The sequence below is a fragment of the Lacerta agilis genome, chromosome 13 (assembly GCF_009819535.1).
Source record: "Lacerta agilis isolate rLacAgi1 chromosome 13, rLacAgi1.pri, whole genome shotgun sequence".
Taxonomy (NCBI): domain Eukaryota; kingdom Metazoa; phylum Chordata; class Lepidosauria; order Squamata; family Lacertidae; genus Lacerta; species Lacerta agilis.
Genome location: NC_046324.1, coordinates 17,091,507 through 17,117,478, shown reverse-complemented (window position 1 = coordinate 17,117,478; position 25,972 = coordinate 17,091,507). Strand labels below are relative to the sequence as shown.

The following is a 25,972-nucleotide window of genomic DNA, read 5'->3' as shown; positions in this document are numbered from 1 at the left end:
TGTTTGTGCGTGCAAAGTATTTTCTCAACATAAAACGATCACATCCCCTTCAGGTTCAAAGGGGGTACAGGGAATTCAGAGTAGGATTGAGATGGCTTCTAACACAATCCCCTCCAAACGTCTACTTTACTTTAGATCTCTGCGCAATGTAGGGTTGTTGTCAACAGACCAGAGATTGAAGGGCGGCGGGGCTCAACCCAGCCACTGTTTATTTAGCTTTGGACCGAAGCCAAAGGAACAATTTGTGTGGTGGGCTCCACCACCCCCCCAGGACCCAATTCAACCTGAACTCCACCCCTATCTCTACCCACATACTGGGACTTTTGATTTCAGGAATCAGCAACTCTGATTTGATCCACGCCAAGACTCAGCAAGGGATATATTCAAGCTTCAATCTTATTTTGCAATACCAAAATATGCCAGTAGCCCTCATGTCTGTCAGGAGAAGAAGGGAAATTGTGTTTTCCAGTGTTCCTGGCACCTTGCTTGCAGCTGTAGGTCCTGAGGAAGGAGGGGGTTCTTCCATCCGCAGGAGTCATCCCTGCTTGTTATTAGATGTCTTCTAAACACTGCATTAGTCAGACAAGCCTTTCAGACCTTTCAATCTTTATCCAATAGCTGTCTAAGCAGTCGGAGAAAGGAGAACCGAGTCCTGGACTTAAATTCCAGAATATTATATTTTTCGGTCCTGTGGCTGTGTTAGATGCTAACATGTTTGTAGCACAAAAACGTTAAGTTTTCTCTTAATCTGGAATTGTTCATGCTCATCCTCAACATGCTGTTTTCAGCCTAGATTGAGTCTAGGTGTGCATTCATACACCCCAATTGCCAGGTCAGCTTACACCTGTTTTCAAATGGACATACTTTGGCATAATGCAGAATCAATCTGCAGTGAGCTTTACTATTCACAAGAAGCACTTTTTAGGGGACAAAAAAATATGCAATAGATCTAGATTGTGCGAGGACAAGCACTCCATGGATTCTAGAAGAAAATGCTATGTGTACACAGCCTATGTATTCCTTCCCAGCTGTTTGGAACTCACTCTATAGAAAAATCCTTAAGAGGAGAGGGAATGTTACATGAGAATGGGAACCTGGCTGGATCCGTAGGAGAGGCCAATGATCAGGAAAGAGTTTGTCATATGCTTATACATCATAGATCTGCATTTCACGAACATGTTCTTCCATCCACAGGAGTCATCCCTGCTTGTTATTAGATGTCTTCTAAACACTGCATTAGTCAGACAAGCCTTTCAGACCTGAGATTCTTTGCCAACCAGCTTGTACTGAATTACTTGAGGTTTTTAGTGTTTTTGCTGTATACCTCCTTGTGATATTTTTATATGAAAGTATGGTTTATAAATGTTTAAATAACAAATCAATAAATGGAAAGGAATTCAAAGATATCCGCAAGGAGGCAGTGGCCTAGCGTGGGTTGCCACGCCTGAGGCTGTGGGGAGGGCAACAGATGGAGTATGTATTGCAGCCACAGAGGTAAAAAGAGTCATTTTGTTGTCTAGAGAGGTCACTTCCTGGTTCACAGGAAGCACAGTGGAAGTGCAGTACCAGGTATTGAGGCAGCACCAGGTGTTGAAATTTTGTGCCCCTAACAATGTTGCGCCAAGGGCAACCGCCCCTGTGCCCCCCACCCCATGCTATGCCACTGCAAGGAGGGGAATGAAGGATTGGAGTAACCCCTTGGAGAATTTTTATTAGCATTACTCAAATGTATTTGGCTTTCTTGCAAAAAAAATTAATGATGAAATAGTAAAGCTCTCACATAGCAAGCCTGGACCCCAAGTGCACAATACATGATCTGTGTCTCAGGGAGGTTGTGAGTTTGATAGGCCTGTCTTGTGAGACTTGACACATCTCAACATGCATGGCAGAACCAAAGTTGCCTGAAGGACTTTGGAGGGGGGAGCCTGGTAGATGAGCGATTTGAAGAGGTGTGGGATTTTGGTGACAAAGGGGGCATAGAGAGTGTCCAAGGGCAGGGCGTTTCTATCCACCCAAGCTGGTGCCAGTGCAAGGAAGGCAAACAGAGAACCATTTGTGAGTCAGAAAGGCCTGCCTGCCTGCCACAGACAAGATGTTTGTGCGGCAGGAAACTAATGAGAAACCGAACATTGGCTTTTAACTTGAGGTGTGGCCATTTAAACCTGTTCCGTTCATCCGGCGTGTGGTCTTGTTTAAAATGCAAATGTGACTCATTCTGCTCTTTACTCAGGAACATGCTGACTGGAAAATAACTATTTTTGAAAAAAACTGAAATAAGTGTTGCCAAGCTAATCAGCCTTTGTGCAAGGTGCTAGCATGTGATATGGTTCACACAGCCACCGCCATCTTGTTTTTCTGAAGTAGTGAAGCCTGTGAAGATTATTTCAGTCTGGTTTCATTCATATTGTCCTATAAAAATAGAAGGTTATCATCATGTGGACCCTAGGGAAGGATTTCTGGGGCCTCATCAGAATCCTGTTTGTTTGTTTGTTTTTTGTGAAGTTTTAAAACGGTGGATTTCAACAACAGCGGACGTTTGAGGAACATAGGGCTAGAGGGGCACAGAGGAGCTGCAAGGATATTGGGGGCTTGAAAGAGCTGTGAGGGGGTTGGTGAGCAATGTGGGCAGGGGTGGCAGCCTCTGGTGTGTGTGTTTGTGTGCACAAACCTTGAGACACATAGTGAAAAGTGGTGTGAGAATTCCTTAAATAAATGAATAATAAACATATCACTGAGTTATACTGTGGAGGATGCCAATGTGGCAGTAAGTTTCAGCCACCAGGCCACCTGGCTTCTGGACTGGTGAAGGTACCATCTTGTCCTTCCCCTCAGGCACCAAAATACATTGGAACAACACTGATGAGAAGCACTGGTCCCAAAGGTCCATGCTATGGCTTCTTCTCACACCAGCATCAGCTCTTGGGATGCTTTTGTTGAGAGGCCCCAGGCCAAATAGGATGAGTCTATGCTATGGCTTCCTCTCACACCAGCATCAGTCCTTGGGGCATCCCTGATGAGAAGCCCCAGGCCAAATGAGATGAGTCCATGATCTCCAGGGCTCTAGACAGAGGTCTCTACCAGCCCGGAGATGCCAGGGGTTGAACCTTGGACCTTCTGCCTGCAAAGCAGAAGCTCTACCACTGATTGTATGGTTGTTTGTTGTGACCCACCATAAGCTCATCTATGCTGAAGGTATGAATGAATCAATGAAATAAAAATACCACTCTGGAGGCCAGCCTTCACCAAACTGGTGCCCTCCAGATGTTATAGATTACAAATCCTTTCTGCCTTAGCCAGTACAGCCCATAGCCCCTCTTGCAGAACTACAGTTCCCAGAGTTCCATGGGGTGGGGAGAAAAGGGCTAGTTAACCAGTCCTCTTTAGAAGATTTCTATGGGCAGGAAGGATTGCATTTGAGATACATTTTAAGATAATCATCACAAAGGCCATACAGGATGATAGTGTTGCACCAGAAGCAAGTAAAGATTTATTAGCCCAGAGGTAGTGGGATAAGGTTTGTTAGCTCATCCTAAATTGTTACCTTGGGATGATTATACTGGCACAACTACTGATATGATACGGACGTGGGAAATTAACAGGACACTAAAAATGTCAAGATTATCTTTTGTTTTGGAAGGTTCTCTCCTTGTTTGCTTTTCTTTCACTTTTGCTAAAACTTGGGCACTTCAGCTACAGAAGCTGAGGGTTAGAGCCCTGTTCAGGAATGCTAAAAGTGAGGAGGAGGCTGGGGCACACTCCCAATGCCCCCACCTGTGCCATCTCCACGTCAAACAGTCCCACATTGAGAAGGAAGGTTTGAAGGGATTTTTTTTCCAAATAATTTTTATTATATTTTCCAATTAAACAAATCATAAACACACAAACACATAAAAATCCTCGCTCTGCCGAGCTTCAACTTCCCTCCCTCACGTCAGCAGGTTTTCTAGTCCAATGTAATCACGCAGTTTCTTGCTTTAATCCAGTTACAGGTGGGTAGCCGTGTTGGTCTGCCATAGTCAAAACAAAATCGAAAATTCTTTCTAGTAGCACCTTAGAGACCAACTGAGTTTGTTCCTGGTATGAGCTTTCGTGTGCTTCTTCAGAAGTGTGCATGCACACGAAAGCTCATACCAGGAACAAACTCAGTTGGTCTCTAAGGTGCTACTAGAAAGAATTTTCGATTTTGTTTTGCTTTAATCCTTCCACAATGTCATAGGGTCATTCCAATCCCGCTAGTGTCTTCAAACTTCCACAGTCAAATCTTATATAATCAATAAATTTACTCCATCCTTTTGGAATTTTGATTCGTCCTGGTTTCGGATCCTGCCAGGTACTGTAATAGGTACTGTATCTAAAGCCATTTGCACATACATAACAAACACAGTTGCTGTATGTAGGTTTTATTTTATTTGTTTTTTATCTTATATTTTGGAAATGTAAATCCAGGTGGGTTTTTTTCCCTTTAATTTTTTTTGGGGCCCCCAAGAGAGTGGAGCCCTAAGCTGTAGCTTGTTTAGCTTATACGTAAATCCGGCACTGTCTTCAGCCTTATTTCGAGCAGCCCTTGGCCTAAATATAAAAGCAGTTGAGAAACTTCTGAGGGAGGTCCAAAGGCTGGTGACCAAGGAAAGAACCTTTTCGCTTGTGGCTCTCTGACTGCAGAACGCTCTCCCCAGTGATGATTGCCTGGTGCCAACATTAACATCTCTCAAGGGGCAGGTTAAAACCTTTATTTTCTCCCACACACCTGAAGGATGATAACTAGTTGGCTGATGGACTATTTGATGCAATATCATTGCTGTTGAAGTTTTCTCCCGGGACTGTTTTGGAGTTATTGCTTAGAGACTTCTTGTAGTCAGTGACTAATATGTCAAATCATTAATTAATTATTATTATCAATATGTCATTAATTATTGTTAATAATAATGTAGAGTGAGTCACTCACCACAGGCAGTAGATGCTGGGGGCTGGGGGAGGCAGCAGTGGTAGACCCCCCTGGCTGTTCCTCATGAGCCGCAACACCAATAACCATTCCCCTGTTTTGGAGGACAAATCTGTGTGGAGGAGGTGGAGAAAACTGATTCATTTCACATTTGAAGGCAAACCTCCCTAATTCACAATCTCTGAAAGAATATGTGAACCAAAACACAGTGGGGTTGTTGTTTTTTTAAATTGCATTTCTGCAAATTTTGTAATTCCATTCTCCAGTGTACAGAAAAGCATATTCAAAAATGCAACACATTAGGGAAGATTGCTTTGTAGGAATGTGTAAATCAAGCAATATTGTTTATAAAACCGTATAGATGAGGAGATACTAACACTAAAATTCCATGAAGACTTCTTCTTCTTCTTCTTCTTCAAAACAATGCAAACTGAAGTGGAATTGCAGAGAACTGAGTTAATAGTTGAAAAATGAGAAACTGAGAGCCAATGTGGTATAGTGGTTAGAGTGTCAGATGAGGACCTGGGAGACCAGGGTTCAAATCCCCCATTTGAGAGATGGGGGTACTGATATTTTGTTCTATTGCCTCTTACAAACTTACAATTATATGTGGGTAGGCCCTGTATTTATTTATTTATTTATTTATTTATTTATTTATTTATTATTGAGCTTTTTTTCTTTTCTCACGGAAAAACTTCTAGGATGGCGTCAGTGAGGTTCAGCCACGTGTGCATGTGTTGTTTAAATTATATTTTAAAAAATGTTTTTCACCGTGTCCCATTTGTCTACAGCATCTAGTCCAGTTGGATTGCTTCAGCTGGATCACAATAAAACAAGATTCACTTTGTAATGTTTTGGAGTTTCCTGGGAAAGATTGATTGTTAAACCACGCTGTAAATGTTATTATTTGGCGGAAGCCATAATAACTATCGCAACACTATTAAATGTAGGGTGTGAATGTGGCTGTCAAAGATGGAGCCTTGAGTTTATGACTACAGGTATGTTACTTTAGTAGTCAGAAGCACGTGGCTGGGGAAATTTTGGCCCTCCAGATGTTGCTGAACTCCAAGTCCATCGGCTGCAGCCAGCATAACCAGCGATCATTGTTGATGGGAGTTATAGTCCATCAACATCTGGAGGCTACTTATAGCAGATGCATGGAAGAATGATATGGTAGTTTAAACCTCTTTCTGGGTAATCTGACGGCTAAATGTGTGAGAGGTCATTGAAATGCTTGCACTACTGGTTTTTTTATTATTATTCAGTTCTGCTTAAAAGTTGGCATTGAACTGAAATGTTATCAATAAGCTATTGCAGACTTTTTATTGTTCCTTTTTCACATTGTTTGGGTTGTCATTTTGCTATTATTAACTTCTTATTTGTTGTTGCTAGCCCTTCTGGGCTTCCTCTGGGAAGTAAAAACAGGACACGAAAGCTAAAATGAAATGAAATAAGATCAGGCTGTAAGTGAGTTTACTGAATGTACCAGCTACACTGAGGGAATCTTTAAAGCAGTTGCTCCTGATGTGCTTTCCCTTTAACTTTCTCCCTTCTCTTCTTTTGCAATTCAATCACTGTCAGGCCAGCAATGAAAGGCTTTCCCTAAAGTCTTTGTGGTACCTGATCGATGGGTCTCTTCATACCTGACCCAGAACAAGCACTTGTAAACTATCTCACTTCGGCCTTTTGTCTTCGCTGCGCTCGAGCAATTTGGCTCTGTTGAAATAAACCACTATAGATAATAGGGAGGGAAATTAGGGGAGATTTATTTTGCAGATTTGTTTTGCACTTGGAGTTCTGCCCCAAAAGAGAGAGAAACAGACTTAACCAAGGGTAGCTATTTATTGATGGGATCAGCTGACTGAAAAGGACACCATTTTGATTGAGCGCAGTTGCTTGAATGCATTACCGTATTTTTCGGTCCATAAGGCGCTCCGGACCACAAGACGCACCTGTTTTCTAAAGGGGAAAAACCAGGAAAAAATATTTTCCTGGCTTTCCTCCTCTAAAAGGCAGGGGGGCGCTGGAGGAGGAGCCCCTTCTCCCTTCACAGCGGCTCATCCCTGCTTGCTTTGAAGGGACATGGGGACAAGGGGAGAATGCTCCGTTTCTCCCCTCGTCCCCATGTCCCTTTAAAGCAAGAGGGGATGAGCCTGCTTTTGGCATCGGTGTGCGGGGTGGTGGAGAAAGCAGCAGCATCCCCGCTGTTTTTTCCACCACTCCGCACCTTGTGCCGATCCCAAAAGCCTGCTTTTGGGATCGGCGGGCAGCGCGTGGGGTGGTGGAGGAAATCCTCCACCAACCTCCCTGCCGCCCACCGATCCCAAAAGCAGGCATCGCAGCTGCCTCCTCCCGCCGAACGCGGTGGGGGATGGGGGGGAGGCAGCGGGAAGCGAAGGGGATGTTGCTGGATTGTGCCAGCACCTGGCACGACCCAGGAACATCCCCTTCGCTTCCCGCTGCCTCCCCCATCCCCTGCCGTGTTCGGCGGGAGGTGGGAGGAGGCAGCGGAGATGTTGCTGGATTGTGCCCAGCACCTCCGTTTGCCGAAAGAGGTACTGGCACGATCCAGCAACATCGCTGCTGCCTCCTCCTGCCGAACGCGGCGGGGGATGGGGGAGGCTGCGGGAGCGAAGCCTTCGCTCCATAAGGCGCACAGGGAGTTTCCCTTCCTTTTTAGGAGGGAAAAGGTGTGTCTTATGGAGCATAAAATACGGTAGTTAGAGCAGCCTTGCATGGTTTTTGACTTTTCAAGCTTTGAAACAAGTCTACCAGGTTTAGAGGCCTGATATACTGCAAAATGGGGTGGGGAAGGAGGACAGAAAGATTGTCACTTTACAGCCCACAATACATAAATGGAAGTTGCATTTAATACTCTCTGATGGAAATAGGGACGTCTCATTCCATAATGATAATTTTACTATTTATACCCCACATATCTTACTGGGTTGCCCCAGCCACTCTGGGTGGCTTCCAACATATGTGAAAACCTAATAAAACATTAAACATTAAAAATCTTTCCAATACAGGATTGCCTTCAGACAGCTCTGGGGTCGGATAACTCCATACCCTACAACAATTCTCCAGTGAAAATAGGGACATCCTAAGGAAAAGTGAGGCATTCCAGGATCAAATCAGAAACTGGGATGGCTTCTCTAAATCAGGGATGTCCCTGGAAAATAGGGACACTTGGAGGGTCTGGTATTTGGCTTGATGCTCCAAGAGCAGGACTGAATTAGAGGTAGGGATGTGTGAATCTGTCAGTTTTGGTTTCCCATGATTCCAGTCTTAAATTCAGTTCTCCACATTTCCATAACAGTCTGCAAATTCCCTTTCTCAAAAAAAAAAAATCCCTCATGAAACTTTAAAAGCGTTTTAGTGCAATTTTCTCCAGTATTTTTATATTGCAGTAAAGCACCAGGATATGTATTTTATGATGTAGCAGTATATACATATTTTTATAAATAAACAAAAATGTGTGCATCTTTGCAAGCAATTTTCCCTAATGTGGTGCATTTCTGTATGTTATTTTCAGTAACATTTCCATTTTTATGGACACTTAACCTCAGTATATGCACTCCTGTACACATTCCTTGGCTGGGAAATTGCATTGCAAAATTCAGGGAAGTGCAAATTTCAAAGTACGGTTGCGTTTTTGGTTCATGTATTATTTCAGGAAGTTTGATTTAGGTAGATTTGCTTTTAAATGTGAATGGAATGGAATTTCTCCTCATCCCCAATTAGAGGTATATATTAATGATCTCAGGGATTCCCAGAGTTGTACCTTGGAAAAGTCCAGTCCTAGATGTTTTCATCTCAAATGGGGTAATGAAGAAGAAGAAGAAGAAGAAGAAGAAGAAGAAGAAGAAGAAGAAGAAGAGTTTGGATTTGATATCCTGCTTTATCACTACCTGAAGGAGTCTCAAAGCAGCTAACATTCTCCTTTCCCTTCCTTCCCCACAACAAACACTCTGTGAGGTGAGTGGGGCTGAGAGACTTCAAAGAAGTGTGACTAGCTCAAGGTCACCCAGCAGCTGCATGCGGAGGAGCGGAGATACGAACCCGGTTCACCAAATTACGAGTCTACCACTCTTAACCACTACACCACACTGGCTACCCGAATGTCTGATGTGGCAACCTGGAAAAGTACCCTCTGGGCACCTTACTTCCAGGGAACGAAAGCTGGGGATTTAAAAAGGGAATTTTGAAGATGAAAAAGAGAGGAAACGTGTTGCGATGTAAGAATAAAAGTTCACCCTCCCTCTATAAGCTATGCTTTGTGAATGGTGGAGATGGGGGGGCACACACAGTCCAAAGCTATGAAGTGGGAAGAGCCATAGCTCAGTGGTGAGATTTATTATATTTAAATGATAGTAATTTGAATAAATTTGAATAAATTGTCAGGGTTGGAGTCAGGCATAGGACAGTGACAAGAACAATAAATCATCCGAGGCCAGTAAAGTTAGCTCTTTATTCAAGGAAACAAACCCCAGCTCAGTCCTAGTGGTCTCAGCAACTCTTTCTAGGAGGTCTTCCCCAAGGAAGCAGTTGTGAGGACTGAAAGTCCCCACTTTCCCAGTGCCCTAGGACTCCTCCTCTCCAGGGTCTTCCCCACAAAGTCTGAGGCTGTGTCTATGCACAACCCCTTTCTTCTCTGCTTGTTTCATTTCTCTGTGAGTTTTAGGGGACCGGGGGAGAGGAGCTGGTTGGGGCAGGAGGGGGAGACTCCCTGGATCCTTCAGCATCCCATCTCCCCTCCGCCTCTTGGCCACCCTCAACCTCCAGCCTCTGCTTCAGCCTTGGAGTCTGAACTGCTCTCTGCCACAGCCTCTTCCTGCTCACTAAACCCTGCCACCTCTCCTGCTGCTGACACCTCCTCCTCCTGAACCAGCCACTTACCAGGTCTCAATTTCAACTGCAGTGCTGTCCCAGCTCTCTGAGTGTTAAAACCTGCCATGATTAGAAAGCTCTTTAAAAACCCATTTGGCTCTCTGCCTGAACTGCAGCCTTTGCATTTGGCATCTGCAGAAGGGTTTGTTTTCTTAGCTGACTCTCTCTTGGCGCTATTTGGACGTCGCCCATGTATCTTGGGGTGATTGTGCTGCCGAGACTCAGAGGCAGGAGGACTTGGATACGGGCTCTCTTTGCCAGCGCTCAGCCCATCTCTGCAAGTTCTCCTTCCTTTCTCTCCCCCTGCTTTTTTTGTTTGCAGGATGGTTGCCAAGGATGGAACACTTCCCATTTAAACGGCGGCTTAGCTCAGGAGTCATCAAAGTGTGTCCGCCAGTATCTACTACAGCGTTCGCAAAAGGTCTCAGTAAATACCCCCTCCAAAATCGACAATGCTTGTGAGACTGCCTGTAGTTCTACCTCAGTTCCTGCACTGAGTTGGAACAAACTAGTTTCATAGGATCATCTATTTGTGAAGAGCTCTCAATACTTTGCCATGACAAAGGTTTCAGATTCAATCCCTGCTGTTGCCAGCAGTGGCACAGTGGCAAATTCGGAAGTGCAGGGTCCTTCATGATAGGCACAGCCACACCCTTGCTAAGATTATACAACCTTGTAAGATTTTACAATAAACTTACAATTATACAACAAAAATAATTAGGGATATTTAGCAACGGTCAATGCAGGTGTTGCCTTTCAGCTAGATCTAATATTTTCCGTGTCATACATGGTTTGGGAAATGATTTGGAGTGCTCTAATAACTTCTTTTGGAGTCAAAACAAAACAAAATAAAAAATTCCTTCCAGTAGCACCTTAGAGACCAACTAAGTCTGTTCTTGGTATGAGCTTTCGTGTGCATGCACACTTCTTCTTTTGGAGTGACTTTAGTTGTGTTCTCCATGAAGTCCCATTGCATACCATACTCTTGAAAGTGAAGCAGCTTATGTTTTCAGTGTCCCAGAGTGTTTGTTTTGGAGCATACAGTGGCTAAAAAGCTCCCAGTTCCTGCTGATTGGGTAACTCTAGGGTACTGGAGTATCCTAGGTACTTCAGTAGGGGCTCTGCTGCAGAAATAGTAAGGGGTGTTTGACACCACCACCACTGCACCAATGGACCTTAGTTATTTCAAAGCTCTTGGGTAGAAGAGCTGGAGAAATCTTTATACAGTGGTACCTCGGGTCACAGATGCTTCAGGTTACAGACTCCGCTAACCCAGAAATAGTACCTCGGGTTAAGAACTTTGCTTAAGGATGAGAACAGAAATCGCGCAGTGGCAGCAGGAGGTCCCATTAGCTAAAGTGGTACCTCAGGTTAAGAACAGTTTCAGGTTAAGAACGGAACTCCAGAACAAATTAAGTTCTTAACCCGAGGTACCACTGTACAATCTTGGACAAGTAGCATACCTATAACCTGGCTCATTCTAAGATAGCATTGTACACCGGCCTTATGCCAGAGTTTGGAGAGCTGATCTCCCCAGTACTGGATTAAAGTTCATGCATAGTGAGCTACAGAGTAGAGGCCCTGTGACATATTCAAGGTCCTCGTGGAGTATTTTTGTTTGAATGGCCTTCATCGTATCCCCAGTGGCAGAGAGCAGACAGGGGCGTGGCGCCCAGCGTGGGCAGGGGGGCAGTTGCGATGGCACCCCACCGGGATCACACTGCCGGGGCAGTGCGCTCCCCCCACATTCCTCTTCCTCTGCCAGAGCATATCCCTGGCCCTGTATTCTTTTAAACTTCTCCATATCCCAAAGAAGCTTTCAAAAAATGCTTCTTGAACTTCACGCTCAGGGCCAATCTGCTACATCAGATCAATAGAGGGATAGACTACTGAGGAAGCCTGGTGGCTCAGTTAACCAAATGGTCATCAATTGCAGCAGCAGCAACGGCATTTTGAGGGATGAAAATGCTCCGAATGCACACCCACCAATGATGGGATAGGGATACTTTGCCTTCTTGTTACTCCCCTGTTCTCATACCAAGGATGAGTGTGGAATACCCATCCCTTCCTGCTACAAATATGCAACCTGTGTCACGCATTGCTGAAAGCTGTTGCCTGCCTGCTAAGCAGTCTGTTCATTTACTCTGTGATAGTTTGTCCTGTGATGGAACTATGAGAGTGCTTGTTCTTTTAGCTACAGATATATTAGAGAAAACAATATTTGTTTCCCTCACCCCACCCCACCCGCCTGCAATATTGCTATCAGAAGCCTCAGCATCTGAAACTGCAAGCTGAGATGGATTATATTTCTGTGTAAATTACTGAAAATTATTTCTAAATTTGCACCTAGGCATACACATTAGCACCTGTAAATTTCATGCCACTCTGGGCCCTCTTAGGAGCCGACACACACAACTGAACACCCTGGTGGTACAATCCAAATAACAATCTTCCTCCGTTTTGGTGATGCTGCGTAAGCAATGATTTGTGAAAAGCCATGATCACATTTCGAGTATCTGGCTTTGTTTTTGTCTAGGTATTAAACAGCAGCTGCTTGGTAGAAGATGGGGAGGGAATAAAGATCAGGCCATAGGGGCTACTTTTCCAGAATCTACCCACCAAACCACCCCATCACAATGCTGCTCTTTACCACAGGAGGCAAAAATTACCTTCTTCCAGTGCCGTGATATTGTATCTTGGTGGGTGGGAGCGCATCATTATGAAATTCACACAGATGAAGCAGATGAAGCAAAATGCTTATTTCCTCCCCTGCGTCAAGCCTAGAGGGATCTGTTGGCTGCCAGCTATGTCACCCACAGCACCGGTTAACTCTGCTTGGTCTCGCGTCTTATCACCGAGCACCATAATGGCCTTCAATAACACAGAACGTTGTGTTTTGTCTTTCGGCATCTGCGTACATTCCTTTTCCCGGCATCCTAGGAAAGCTAAGGCAGATGCTTCCATAGAACCATGCATCCAGATTGCCCTGCTTGCTTGCTGCCTTGAAAGGACCCTACCTTCTCTCTCCCTCTTTTCTTGAAGGACCCTGCTAACCTCTAGTCTGAAGCAGCTAGCCCTGGGGACTTAATGGAGATTCAAACCTGCTGACTTCTAGTTCCAGGTAACCAACCAGCTGCCCTTTGATTTTGTAAGTTTCTGGGAATGGCATAATAAACCTGGAGTCAGAAGCGGGAGGAGGAAGGAAGCAAGCAAATAAGGAAGATAGGGTTAGGGTTAACCCTCACTGTGCTGATTCACCTTGCTGGGTCACCTTAGAAACCCACCAGTTAGGCAGTTTTAGACTCTGGGTTTATGGGTCTTATGGATGGTTCACCTCCAGAAATTTGTATTGGTTTGCTTACTTCAAAATGTGGTAAACCAGCCCTGCTGATCTCATTCTCCTGAGCAGGGCCTTGGACCTCTTGCCCCCAAATCCTACCTTAACAGCAAGCACCGCTGGTATTTACTTGATGGGGAGATAATTTCTTGAGCTGGTTTTAAGGCAACAGGCCATACAGTATTGCTTTCTTTCTTTTTTGTTTATTCAATTTTTTAACTGAATGGCACACTCATGAAAATGTTTAAAGGAGGGGAAAGATCCTTGAGTTTTTAGCAGCTGCACTCCAGCCTAATATTATATAAGGAAACGTGGTCTCTTGTGTGAGAGAACTTTTGATGGACACGGGGGTATTTAAAATTTGTGCGTGTGTGTGCTGTCGGGGATGGGGGGGGGAGAGAGAGATGTGTTGGCTGCCATGAATATTATAGTAGAAAGAGAAACCCCCCTGGGCTAAAAACCTGTCTCCTTGACATTGTTTATAGCAGAACAAGAGCTCCTCAGAGTACTAATTGCTTTAATAGTGTAAGCAAACTCCTTCAGTTACTTGAGGAAATCTTCCTGTTGAGATAAAGGTCTTGTTGAAGCTAGAATATCACAGTAACTGAGCCTGCAGTACTTTTACTCATTTACCTGGGAGCAACACTTTATTTTCTTCAAAAAAATGTTTAGGGGTACTCTCATTTTCCTACTCATATTGAAATATATTGCCCCTCAATGAGGCCAAACTTAGATTCACAAAATGTTTAGGGGTATGCGTACCCCTGCGTACCCCCAGAAAAAAAGCACTGCCTGGAAGCAAGTCCTATTGAACTCAGCAGGGCTTACTTCTGAGTAGGCAGGTGTCAGCTTGCATTGGAAGAGTCTTGCACTCTGACTTGGGAAGCCTCTCTTTTGAATCTTGGGTCTCTGCCGTGAACTTACTATGTAGCCTTAGGTAAGGCACAAATACAGTCAGCCTCCATTCCTCATTTGCACTATAATATAACCCATATCTGTACTCACTTCACAGGGTCATAGTGAGGACTGCAGCAATGTGTCTGAAGTGCTCTGATCCCTCTGAAGCAGGGGTGTAGGGGCCTGTCACCTTCCAGATGTTGTTGGACTCAACACCCAGCAGCCAGCAGAGCCACCAGTCAAGGCTGATGGGAGTTGTAGTCCATCCACATCTGGAGGGCAGCAGTTCCCCATCCCTGCTCTCAAGTAGTGTATAAAAGCTAAGCTATTAATGATGTTATTAAAAAGGTAAAGGGACCCCTGACCATTAGGTCCAGTCGTGCCCGACTCTGGGGTTGCGGTACTCATCTCGCATTACTGGCCGAGGGAGCCGGTGTACAGCTTCCGGGTCATGTGGCCAGCATGACAAAGCTGCTTCTGGCGAAGCAGCGCAGTGCACGGAAACGCCGTTTTCCTTCCCGCCAGAGCAGTCCCTATTTATATACTTGCACTTTGATGTGCTTTCGAACTGCTTGGTGGGCAGGAGCTGGGACCGAGCAACGGGAACTCACCCCGTTGCAGGGATTCAAACTGCCAACCTTCTGATCAGCACGTCCTAGGCACAGTGGTTTAAGCCACAGCGCCACCTGGCACAGTTATTACTGTTTTATTATTATTAGCGCCACAGTTATTACTGTATTCTCCTTGGAATAACTGAGCACAGGGAGCACTGAGGAGAAAGGAGGAACATACCAAAGCCAGGCTTCCCTTTCTAATCTCATTTTAATATCGGACAGCACTCAAGAATTTTCAACAGCTGCTCTGCAAGGATAAATTGAGCAGGTGGAAACTTTTCCTATCACTGCGTGTATGGTAGCGATAAAGCTTCACCTACTGAATTTCTGCCTGTTGTGTGTCTGTACCCATTAAAACAGGGATGGGGAACTTCCAGTGTTGTTGGACCACAACTCCCATCATTCTTTCCAGGCGTGGAGGAAGCCTCCTCACTACCCAGGGCGGTGAACGGAGGCACCCCCTGGGGGCAGGGCATCGTGACATTGTGTCGTGATGTCACAACGCAACCTCAGGATGGAGTACGCATGTGCGAAATCCAGTGCATGCTCACTCCGTCACCAGGCTGCCGCCGCTCCCGCATTGACCTTGTGAGCCACTGAGCGATCGGTGGCTTGTGGGGCTGCTGAGCGTGAGCGGCGGGCATAAGGTTGTGCTGCTCGCGCTCAGCAGCCCCACAAGCCGCCGATTGCTCAGCAGCTCGCAAGGTCGCCGCGGGAGTGGTGACGGCAGACCACGAATTGCTGATCGCGTGCAGCAGCCCCATAGCGGCGCTGGGGGGTGGGCCCTGGACAGGCCGTGGGGCGCGGGGCTTGCTCGCAGGCCGCCAAGCAGGTTTGCAAGCAAGCTGCAGGGTGAGGCTGCCTCACTCTGCGGCTTGCTCAGGGCCCACTGGCGGGGCGGGGCCGGCCCAGGTGTCACCCCTCCCTCCCCTGGAACACAGGGCACACCGCCCCCTATGCCCCGCCCTCGCTACGCCACTGATTCCCCCCATGCCAAGCAACAGCTGGAGGACCACAGTTTCCTCATCACTGTTAAAGGCACTGGAGCCATTCCTGGGTGTGAGTGTGTGAATTGTTGGCAACCCTAAGTGCAACCCAACACAAGCTTTCCTAATTGCTATCCTTGCCAGATGCAAAGAAGAAAAGAAGCTGTATAATTGGCATGAGGTGGACTTGTTTTGTTCTCTTTTTAAAAAACGCATTTGCAGGGACCCTGTTTTGAATGTTTGCCTTCTGTTAGGATCTAACTTTTTGCTTCCATGCCACAGGACCAATCATGGTCAAGGTTCTCCACATCTGCCTTTTAAGAAAACAAACAAACATGGGGCCTTCCAGTCACAAAACCCTGAGCTTACATTATGCCACATCTGCACTGTATATTTAAAGCAGTATCATACCACTTTAAACAGGTATGGCTTCCCCCAAAGAATCATGGGAAATATAGTTTGTTAAAGCTGCTGAGAGGACACCCCCTGCTACCCTCACAGAGCTATATTTATCAGAGTGGCTTAACAATTAATCCCTCTTCCCAGGCAGCTCTGAGAATTGGTAGGTCTCTGAAGGGGCCAGGAGATCTCCTAACAACTCTCAGCACTCATAAAATTGAATGAGTCATGCAGGGGAATTCTCTCCTTTATATGCTAGTTTTCTGAGGGCAAGGGTTTTTGCACAGAAATATGTGACCCACACACAGGGAAGCCCTGCACCAAACATTTAAAGCACACCCATCACACATTGGAAGCACACGGCTTTCAGTTCTCAGTTCCCAGGATTCATTGAGGGAAGTCACGTGCTTTAAACGTGTGGCGTGGGTCTGCCCACACACATACCTGCAACCTGAAATGGTACAGTCCAGGAAAAGCTTGACCACTGCGTCCTGCTGTATAAACATGGCTCTCAGCGAGAGAAAAAGCAGACCCTCTTGTATGGTGAGCGCCAAGAGGATATACTGTATTTTCTTTTTCCATGTGCCCAAAAGGGAAAGCTGTTCCAAGCAAAATGTCTGGGTCTGAGGAGTTTCCACCACAGCGGTTGATCAGGTTCTGGTGGAGACTAGCACTGTGTGCAAATGGCCTCTCGAAACTCTCTCCACTCCATTCGTAGTCTGAGAAATTAGAAAGAGTGAACCATTTCATTGAATCTCTCTAGAGCAGTGGTTCCCAACCTTTTTTGGCCATGCACCACCTGAGCGTCTCTAAAATCCTGATCCCCCCCCCCCGGTGACATATAATTCTTATTATTCAAAAAGTGAAGCCTAAAAGGCCATTAACAGTTGTTAATAACTCATTCTCGAATTGCCCCACTTAAAAATCAAGTTGTCCCCCTGTGGGGCGTGTGCCCAACGTTAGGAACCACGACTCAAGAGAGAGAGAGAGAGAGAGAGAGAGAGAGAGGAGAAATTCTCCACAGTTTCTCAAGTGTGAGGCTCACCATTAAAAGAACGCAAGAACGCAAAGGTGCTTTTCTTTTTTGCTGCCACTGCAAATGACGCCAGTAGCAAATGTATCTCCTTCCTGGCTGCGATTTGGTCTCTTCCAAAAGAGAAGTGTCTCACAAGGGAAGGTGGAGCCACTGGACCAATTTCCTGGCAGCTGGGTCACTGTTGCCTACCAAAGGGAGAGCAGGGGGTCGGCGTGGGGAGGTTAGTGTGGCCCAAACGCACTACCCTCTCTCATAACACTAGCACTCATGCACAGTGACACTGTGTTGCCCCTAAGATGGGGGGGGGCATCATGTGTATGTGACGCAGTGTCACACACGTCTCCGAACGCTCCCCAGGCCGGTGCAGCCTTCTGCGACATTGCGCTGGGGCCCCTCAATATTGGGAGGGCTGAGCCCCCTTCAAACAAATACTGAGAGTTCGGAAGACAACTCCACTCCCTAGAGTTGGCGCCCCTGCTCATTGACTATCAATGAAGCTGAATATTGGAAAATTCACAACCAATAAAAGAAAGCAGGGCATAGTTAAGCTATAGAACCTGCTGCCACAAGAGGCAGTGATAACCACCAAATCGGATGGGTTAAAAAGAAGTCATGGAGGATAAGACTATCAATGGCTACCAACTATAGTGGCTATGCTGTGCCTCAAGGGCTGGAAACTTTAATGCTTCCGTCCAGTGGGTTGCAAGCTGACCTTTGCTGAATCACACTATCATCTTTTCTTTCGTATGTATATATTTTATTAAATTTTCTGTTTTCCAATTTAAGATACTCATTTTTACATCCTTAAGATATCAATGACTTCCTTTCTTCTCTTTCCGTGGTTCATTTTGCGTATCATAAATCCCTGCATATTATACAGAAACTATACCATTCAGCATTCCATTATTGCATCCATCAAAGCTTATTTACACTGCTGAATTTATCTTAGTGCTGCCAGCGTCTTCAGCTATACACAGTTATTTCCCATATATTCAATAAACGTTTTCCAATCTTCTCTAAACGTAGCCTATGCTCTTCATGTTCTCTTATTCTATATGTTTTGTCCGCAAGCTGCACATATTCTGTCAATTTAAGCTGCCATTCTTCTTTAGTCGGGACCTCGCTTGTTTTCCATTTGGAGGCTAACAAAACATGGGCTGCAGTAGTAGCATACATAGATAACCATCATCTTCTTCCTACTGTGCTCTCTAGCTTTTAGGACCAGCTTCCAGCTTTTGGCCCCATTTGTATAGTTGCCTCAGAGGCACCCGCTTCCTTCACCCTCTGGCACACTTACCTAGTGGTGGTGGTGTTGCTAATCTGCTTGCAGTGGTGGCTGCTCCATTAAAGCAAATGGGGCACTGCCCCACAGACCCCCCAGCTACCCGCAGCCAGTCCTGACTTGCCTGCCTTCTTACTTACAAGTAGCCAGGGGAGAGCACAGCCTATCAGCTTCCTCCTCTTTGTTCTTAGTGCCGCCATTGGAGAACACAGGCAGAGGAGAATGGGTTGACTGTGCCTGTCATTGGCTCTCGCACCACCTGCTGTTGGTCTCCCTGCCTTCCACCCTACCGGGCCCAAAGGGAACCACCCACTGCTGATTGGCTCCAGGCAGCTGCCATTTAAGTTCCAGTACTGTCTCGAAGCAGCACTACATCACGGGTGCTAGAGGAATTAGCATGGTAGCCAAGGCCAGCCCAAGACATTTTGGCACCTGAGGCAAGACATGTCTCCAATGCTTCCCCACACAGATCTGGGCCCATGCCCCGGTGGAGAGGTAGGAGCATACCACCCAAGCTGGTTTGCCTCATGTCACCTCATTGGTCTGCCAGCTATGTCATGGCGAAACAAGAACTCAGGCCATAACGATGATTTAAATGATTCAAGAGTTCTAAGTAAACTTTAGGACTCTATTAGCTGAAGAAGAATCTCCAAAACAGGGCCTTGTCCTGGAGCATTAATTTCACCTGGCACATAAACTTTAAGAAATAAATCGATTCATAAGAGACTTGAAAAACTTGAATCATTTGAATCATCGTTGTGGCCTGAGTTCTTGTTTCTCTACAATTTTCTGCATCGCCTTTATCAAGAACTCCAACTTTTTTAGCTATGTTATGGCAGCAAGCTAGCTTAGGGGCTGCAGGGCAGACCACATGACACACCTTTCTAGCCACTTTCCACTCCTCAGAATATGCCGCCTGAAGCAGCTGCCTCACTCTGCCTTATGATAGGGCCGGCCCTGATGGAAGCTACCAGGCTTAGTGCCAGGAAAAATTAAAGGAGGTCCTGGAAATGTGCTTGGCTGCCCAAGAGCCCTTCTGGAGTGATGGGGTCCTGGTAGATGCCAAAGGGTGTCACATGGTGATGCCAGGACTGTTGTGTTTAAGAAAGAAAGGGGGGGACAGAAGGAGAGAAGGCAAATGACTGGGTGGAAATGAGGACAAGGGATCCTTTGCGTCTAAACAGCTGGGTAATAGGCCTAAACAGCTTGTTAACATTAATTGCAGCTTACTGAAAGCAATCGCAGTTTACTGCACCTTTGGGGGCAAACAGTAGCTCTGGTGGGAGTGATTTTTCTAGCAGGAAACCAGCACAAGGAACAATATGGATCAGACGTGTTGGCGCTGTATTAAGGCACTGCTGGCTGCTTTTGGTTCAAAACAAAAGTGAATTTTGTTAGACACACACACACACACACACACACACAATGTACTTTGGCTCACAAAGTCCTCCTGTCCTGTCCTCTTTTGGCAATTGATGATCCAGAGAGAAATGGAGAAAGATAGGCCTATTCATAAAATCGATTTATATGCTGGCTCCTGGGTGCTTGAAGATGACAGCTCTAAGTTACGTTTTCTTTCATGAGTGAAACACTAGCTCCCATTACAGCAGGCGCGAGGTGCAGCCAGTGAAGACCTGTTCTCTTTGTGAGGCTTTCAGATTTTCCAAAATCTGGCTGTTCTTTCGAATGTAAGGTGCACATTTACTTGGACGGAAATCCCTTTGCATTCGTTTGTATAAAACTCTGACACCTTCAATGCATCTGTGCGTTCAGCTAATTCCCTGGTTTTGCCCTTCAGTGCACACATACCTCTGCCTACAGGTAATGGGTATGACATTAATAATTCTGCCAGCTACTCCTTAGAATATAACTTGAGAAACAGGCTGGTCCAAACATATCCTCATTTCAGACCCTCCAAGTGTCCCTATTTTCCAGGGACGTCCCTGGTTTAGAGAAGCTGTCCCAGTTTCGGATTTGATCACGGGGTGTCCCACTTTTCCTTAGGATGTCCCTATTTCATTGGAGGGTATGGAGTTATCTGACCCCCGAGCTGCCTGAAGGCAATCCTGTATAGGGAGGTTTTTTAAATGTTTAACGTTTTATAATGTTTTTATATATGTTGGAAGCTGCCTAGAGTGGCTGGGGCAACCCAGTAAGATGAATAGTAAAATTATCATTATGGAATGGGATGTCCCTATTTTCAGTGGAGAAATGTTGAAGAGCATGTTATTTTGTTTCAGTTAATTTGATGACCAATGAACTGTGGCAATTAAAACAAAAAATAATAAGGACGGTAGAGGAGAAGAGCACCATCCCAAGTAGCTAAATGTATAAAGGAGTTTCAGTCTTGGGATGGTTTGGAAGCCGGTCAGAATGGAATAAATTTCTTATTTTTGCTACAGCTGAGAAAACACACACACAAAAAGTAACAGAAGTATATTTATTTCTGTATTTGGGTTCCAGCATTTGCCTTATTTAAGAAGGGGGGGAGATGTAAAATGAGTTCCTCCCCCTGCCTAAAAACTCTCCCCTCCCATTTCCTGAAGCAAGCTGGATTTTGAACAGAAAAACTCTCAGTTCTAGGAAGGCATCTTGTGAAAACAATCAGGGATTTGTTCACAGAAGTGTGCACCAAATCACGGAACCCAAATGAACCAGAGCTCCTCCACGTTTCCTCCGTTATGTTAGAGCCCTGTTTGGGCAGGACTCCCCAAGCATCAGATCTCTGTCCTGGCCCATGGTGTGGTTGAGGGGTCACAAAACAAAGCTGATTGGCGGTTGGTTCAACATTGATAAACGAATGCCCATTTTTATGCCATGTGTATTTACTTACAGTAAGAGGCGGGGCACCTCAGACTCAGGAGCCAAATGTGGCCCTCCACACCTTTCAGTGTGGCCCTTGCGACTATTTCCAGGACACCCTCTTCCCCAGCCACACCCCCTCTTATCAGACCACACCCTTCTCCAGCCCTGCTTTCCACACTCCTTAAGTGGTTTTCCCATCTAGAATATGTTTTTGAACTCTGATAATGCATCTTGCCTACCTGAATGGAGGAAAGAGAGAGGGCGGTGTGTCATTTTGTGTAGAAAATGGTCTGTATTCCTGACTACCAGCACCCAATGTTGCAAGGGGTAATGATGGCTGCTTGCTTAGAAGGCTTCCAGAAAGAAGGATAATATGAATGCCAGTTGCTTGGGAATAGAAGAGGGGGAAGTCTATTGCACTTACAGTCTGCTTGCAGTCTTCCTAGAGGCACTGCACAAAACACAATGCAGGAATTGATGGGCTTTTGGACTGATCCTGCAGGATTTTTCTTATATCCTTATGGTGCTCAGATGCAGAAAAATAGATGACTAAGAGGTCACAATAGAGGGGTGTTTTGGTTTGTTTTTTGATTAGTATAGAGAGAATGGACTCACAATTTTTCTCCTTGTCTCATAATACTAGGCGCATCACCCAATGAAAGTGATAGGCACTAAGAGCATAGGAACAGAATAAGAGCCTGCTGGATCAGGCCCAAGGCCAATCCTGTTTCCGCAGTAGCCAACCAGGTGCCTAGAAAAAGAAGGCCACTGTGCTGAATCTTCTCTGAATATCATTCACCATTTTCATGTGTCGGCCACCACTTTCTCTCCAGTTTGTTGTGTCTTTCTGTATGCTGCACCTTCACCAGAATTGGTTCCAGAATGGGTTTTGTGTGTGTGTGTGTGTGTGTGTGTGTTTTACATCATCATGATAGATTGTATCCAGCTAAGTTCTAGTTGGAGTACAGCCACTGAAATTAATGGACCTTAGTTATTCACATGCATTCATTTCAATGGAATTACTCTGAGTAGGCCAGCATGGAATAGCAGTTAGAGTATCGGTGTAGGACCTTGCAGATCAGGGTTCATCCTCACTCAGCCATAAAGTACAATGGGTGGCCTTGGACCAGCCACTGTCCCTCAACCTAACTTACTACACAGGGATATGTAGGAATAAAAAGGAGAGGGGGTGAACCAAGTCTGCCACCTTGAGCTCCTTGGGGGAAAGGTAGAAACAACAACAACACTGGATGCAACCTAATTAACATTATTAATTAATAATATATCACTCAATGAAGGTTCTTCTCCCCCATTGTCGTTTCCAGAACATCGCCCCTAGTTGAACTGACGCTTGCCCCACACCTCTCGCAAACACAGGAGCCACTCTCACTTCTTGTCACCTTCGTTCTACAAAAGTTGGTGCTGTCCATTTCTCTAACACAGCTCCTTTGTCTTTGTGCTTCTTTCAGGAAAACAATGACCACTTTTCTACTAGCCTTTGTGTGTTTGCGAATCATCACTGCAGCTGTCGCTGTGGAAGTCTTAGGTATGTGAGACCTCGGGAGCCATCCTTAAAATATATGAAGTTTTGTGTGTGGAGAGTGCTAGGCCTCGAGCCCCTTCCTGTGAACAGCATCCTGTCCTCACAGCGGCCAGCCAGTTGCATGTGGCAAACCCACAAGCAGGACCCAAGCACAAGGGCACTCACCCTTCCCCTGGTATTCAGAAGCATTACTGCTTCCAAACATACAGGCAGAACCTAGCCACCAGTGGTGTGTGGTCTGTGGACATGGGGCACTAGGCTAGTCCCTTACATGTTCCCAGTAAATTAGAGTATTAAAGCCTGGCACCTCATTCCCAAAGCCTGAGAAGCTTCTACCTGGCTTAGGGAGGGAGGCACAATGCTCCGACTGAGTCCAGGCCCTCTCACCATCTTCCCAATGCCTCCCCAGATTTGGGAAGGCGGCAGCAGGACTCTAGTATCCTGTCCGAGGCCTGGCACCCCCTTCCCAAAGCCCAGAAGTTTCTGCCCAGCTTTGGGAGGGAGGTGCGATATTCATGCGTGCGACATCAGGACACTGTGATGTCACACGCATGATGTCGGGGGGGGGCATCGCATTTGTAAGCTGGTGCCTCTAGCCCTAACTATCCTCCTATTAAGATTTCACTGCATGCCACCGATAGCCACCATGACTAGCAATGGATGAATGCTGCTGATTTCTCCCTCCCTCACCTCCTTGTCTTCTTGGAACCAGCAGATCATGGTGCCACACTGAGTGTGAGCATACCTTTACGCTCCCCCCTGCGCGTTCCCCTGGGAAACACCCTGACCATCCCCTGTTACTACATTGACACATTGGAACACGTCACCACATCTCCGTTCACCCCGCCTCTGACTCCGCGGATCAAATGGAGCAAGCTGTCGGGCGGCAAAGAAGTTGTCTTGCTGGTGGCCATGGATGGACACGTGAGAATCAACACTGCATACCAGGAGGTGGTCTCTTTGCCCAATTACCCTGCCATACCCACTGATGCCACGCTGGAAATCAAGACACTTCGCTCCAACGATACCGGGATCTATCGCTGCGAGGTGATACATGGCATTGAGGATAGCCAGGACACAGTAGAGGTGAAGGTAAAAGGTAAGGCTGCATCTTTTCCTGTTGCTGCTGCTACAGCTGACCTTTTTGAGTTGGGTTCTCCAGATGGCCATGCACTTCACACAAGGAGTGGTTGGCAGGGCAAGCTAGCAGGGCTTACCAGACCTTCCACCACTGGCATCGCTGCAGCTTACCAGGAGGTGAGTTTGGTGCAGCCCACTGCCACCGACTGCTGTTAGATGCAGGACAAGTTGGCAACAATGGAAGTTTGCTTCACTGGGTCTAATTGCAGGAGTGGGGGGATTTTGACAGGCCCATGACATTGTTGGGGACTGGGCAGAAGAGGAAAGGTGGAGACCGCCCCTCCATCCTGACCCTTCCAGGTAGGAGGAGGAGGAAGACAGTCTAGATTTACAATAGGGGGTTGAGGGAGGTCGCAACTCAGAGGCTGATGAAGGGGAAAGTTGGGAAATCACGGGAAAGCCAGAGCAAAACCTGACTGAAAGCTTGTCATTAGAAAAGATTCCAGGCCCTCCATATCCCAGAACCCGGAGAGCCTTAAAAGTAGGAGAGCAAAGAGCTCAAAGACAGGGGGCACTTCTCAGCACCTGTAGAGGAGATGATGAGAAGGATGAATGAGGAAGTGGGAGAGACGACTGGTGGGGATTCACTTGGGACAATGCCATTATCCAAGAGGCTGGGTTCTAGAGACTCTCTCTGTAAAGATTGAAATAAAAAAGGGCTGTAAGAAACTTTTCCTTGTCTCTGTAATTCCTGGGCAACCAGCCAGGAGCCGCTGACAGCATCCTGACAGACAGGGGGCAAAATGTTTAACTGCATTCTGTGTTTGCCATGGTAGCAATCCTGCTCACCCATCAATTGGTGTTAAATGGGGGCGGGGGTCAGACTGATCAAATGGACTTACACATTTAATGTCATGTCAGTTTTGTCCTTTAGGGTTAGACTACAGGTCACCACCATGGTGCCTTTCCCCTGCCCATCCTGAAATTTGACTTGAAAGAAACATTGTGTTGTAGCCATTGAGAATAGGTTGCAGTGTGTGCTTGGTTGCAGCATGTCTGTTTGTGTGCTGTGCCCAAAACATTTTCTCCAGTTTAAAGGAGGGCCCGTGGGCCCCAAAAGGTTGCCAGTTTATGTGTTTCAGAACTTCAGGGACCCAGAAGCAAGCACTCAGGCAACGCTAGATTCTCTGCAGTATCGCTCCAGTTCCTGAAAATCCCTAAGTCGCTGCCCTCTGCCTCGCTTTTATTTAAACTCAACTGGTTTGGGTTATTTACTGATGTGTGTGTGTATGTTGGTGAATGTGTTTTCCAGGCATCGTGTTCCATTACAGAGCCATCTCCACCCGGTACACTTTGGACTTTGAGAAGGCCAAGCAGGCCTGCATCCAGAACAGTGCTGTCATTGCAACTCCAGAACAGCTCCAGGCTGCCTACGACGATGGGTTTGACCAGTGTGATGCTGGATGGTTGGCTGATCAGACAGTCAGGTAAGTGCTGGCAGGGAGTTATATGAACAAACCACAGGGGCGAAATTGGCCATTGGGGAAAACCCAGGTTGTCATGAACAAGGAATCAGAAAAGGGTCAGAGGTCAATGTGACTAGGGGCTGTTCCACACCGATTTTTGCTTCTCGCAGCTGTATTCTGCAACATGGCATTGGGTATATTGTTGATTTTCCTGCTTTTTTTGTTCTGCAGTACCTGTTGTGTTATGGAGCTGTAGCTTTTTGACCCATATACCCTGTTATATCAGATTTCGTTCACACCAGCAGACATCACAACGAACGTCACTGAACGTCACTTTTCTTCCATCTTTTCTGCACATGCGTGCTTCTTTTCCCTCATGATTCCCACCCCCCTGAAAATAGCAGGGAAGAACTGCATGTGGGAATGCCACCCCAATTTTCATCACTTTGCTCCTGCAATTTTCCAGGTTAATGGAACCTATTTTTTCCCCCTCGATCAAATCAAGGGATACACATTGGCCTTCCCCCTCAAATTTCATATAGATGCTAAAGAGGCTGGGAGTGGTGGTGACTGACCAGGCACAAGACTTTGGGGTTGTAGTGGATAACTCAATGAAGATATTGACCAAGTGTGTGGCAGCTGTGAAGATCGAGAAGTCCATGTTAGGGACTGAAAATTAAACAGCCAATATCACA

The 25,972-nt window shown here is 46.1% G+C and overlaps 1 protein-coding gene across 7 annotated transcripts in view; it reads left to right on the top strand.

Annotated features, from left to right (window-relative positions):
* Positions 1-25,972, top strand: part of ACAN (aggrecan) — an 81,993-nt gene that overhangs the window by 16,499 nt on the left and 39,522 nt on the right. For 3 of the 7 annotated variants that reach the window (XM_033167362.1, XM_033167363.1, XM_033167357.1), the window contains exons 2-4: positions 22,658-22,734; positions 23,444-23,830; positions 25,124-25,298. In XM_033167362.1, the coding sequence (XP_033023253.1) occupies positions 22,665-22,734; positions 23,444-23,830; positions 25,124-25,298 (632 nt within the window). In that variant the 5' untranslated portion in view covers positions 22,658-22,664. Of the gene's footprint in view, positions 1-12,593; positions 12,954-22,657; positions 22,735-23,443; positions 23,831-25,123; positions 25,299-25,972 lie in introns of those variants that run through there. The other 4 variants (XM_033167359.1, XM_033167364.1, XM_033167358.1 and 1 more) reach the window with 3 other exon arrangements.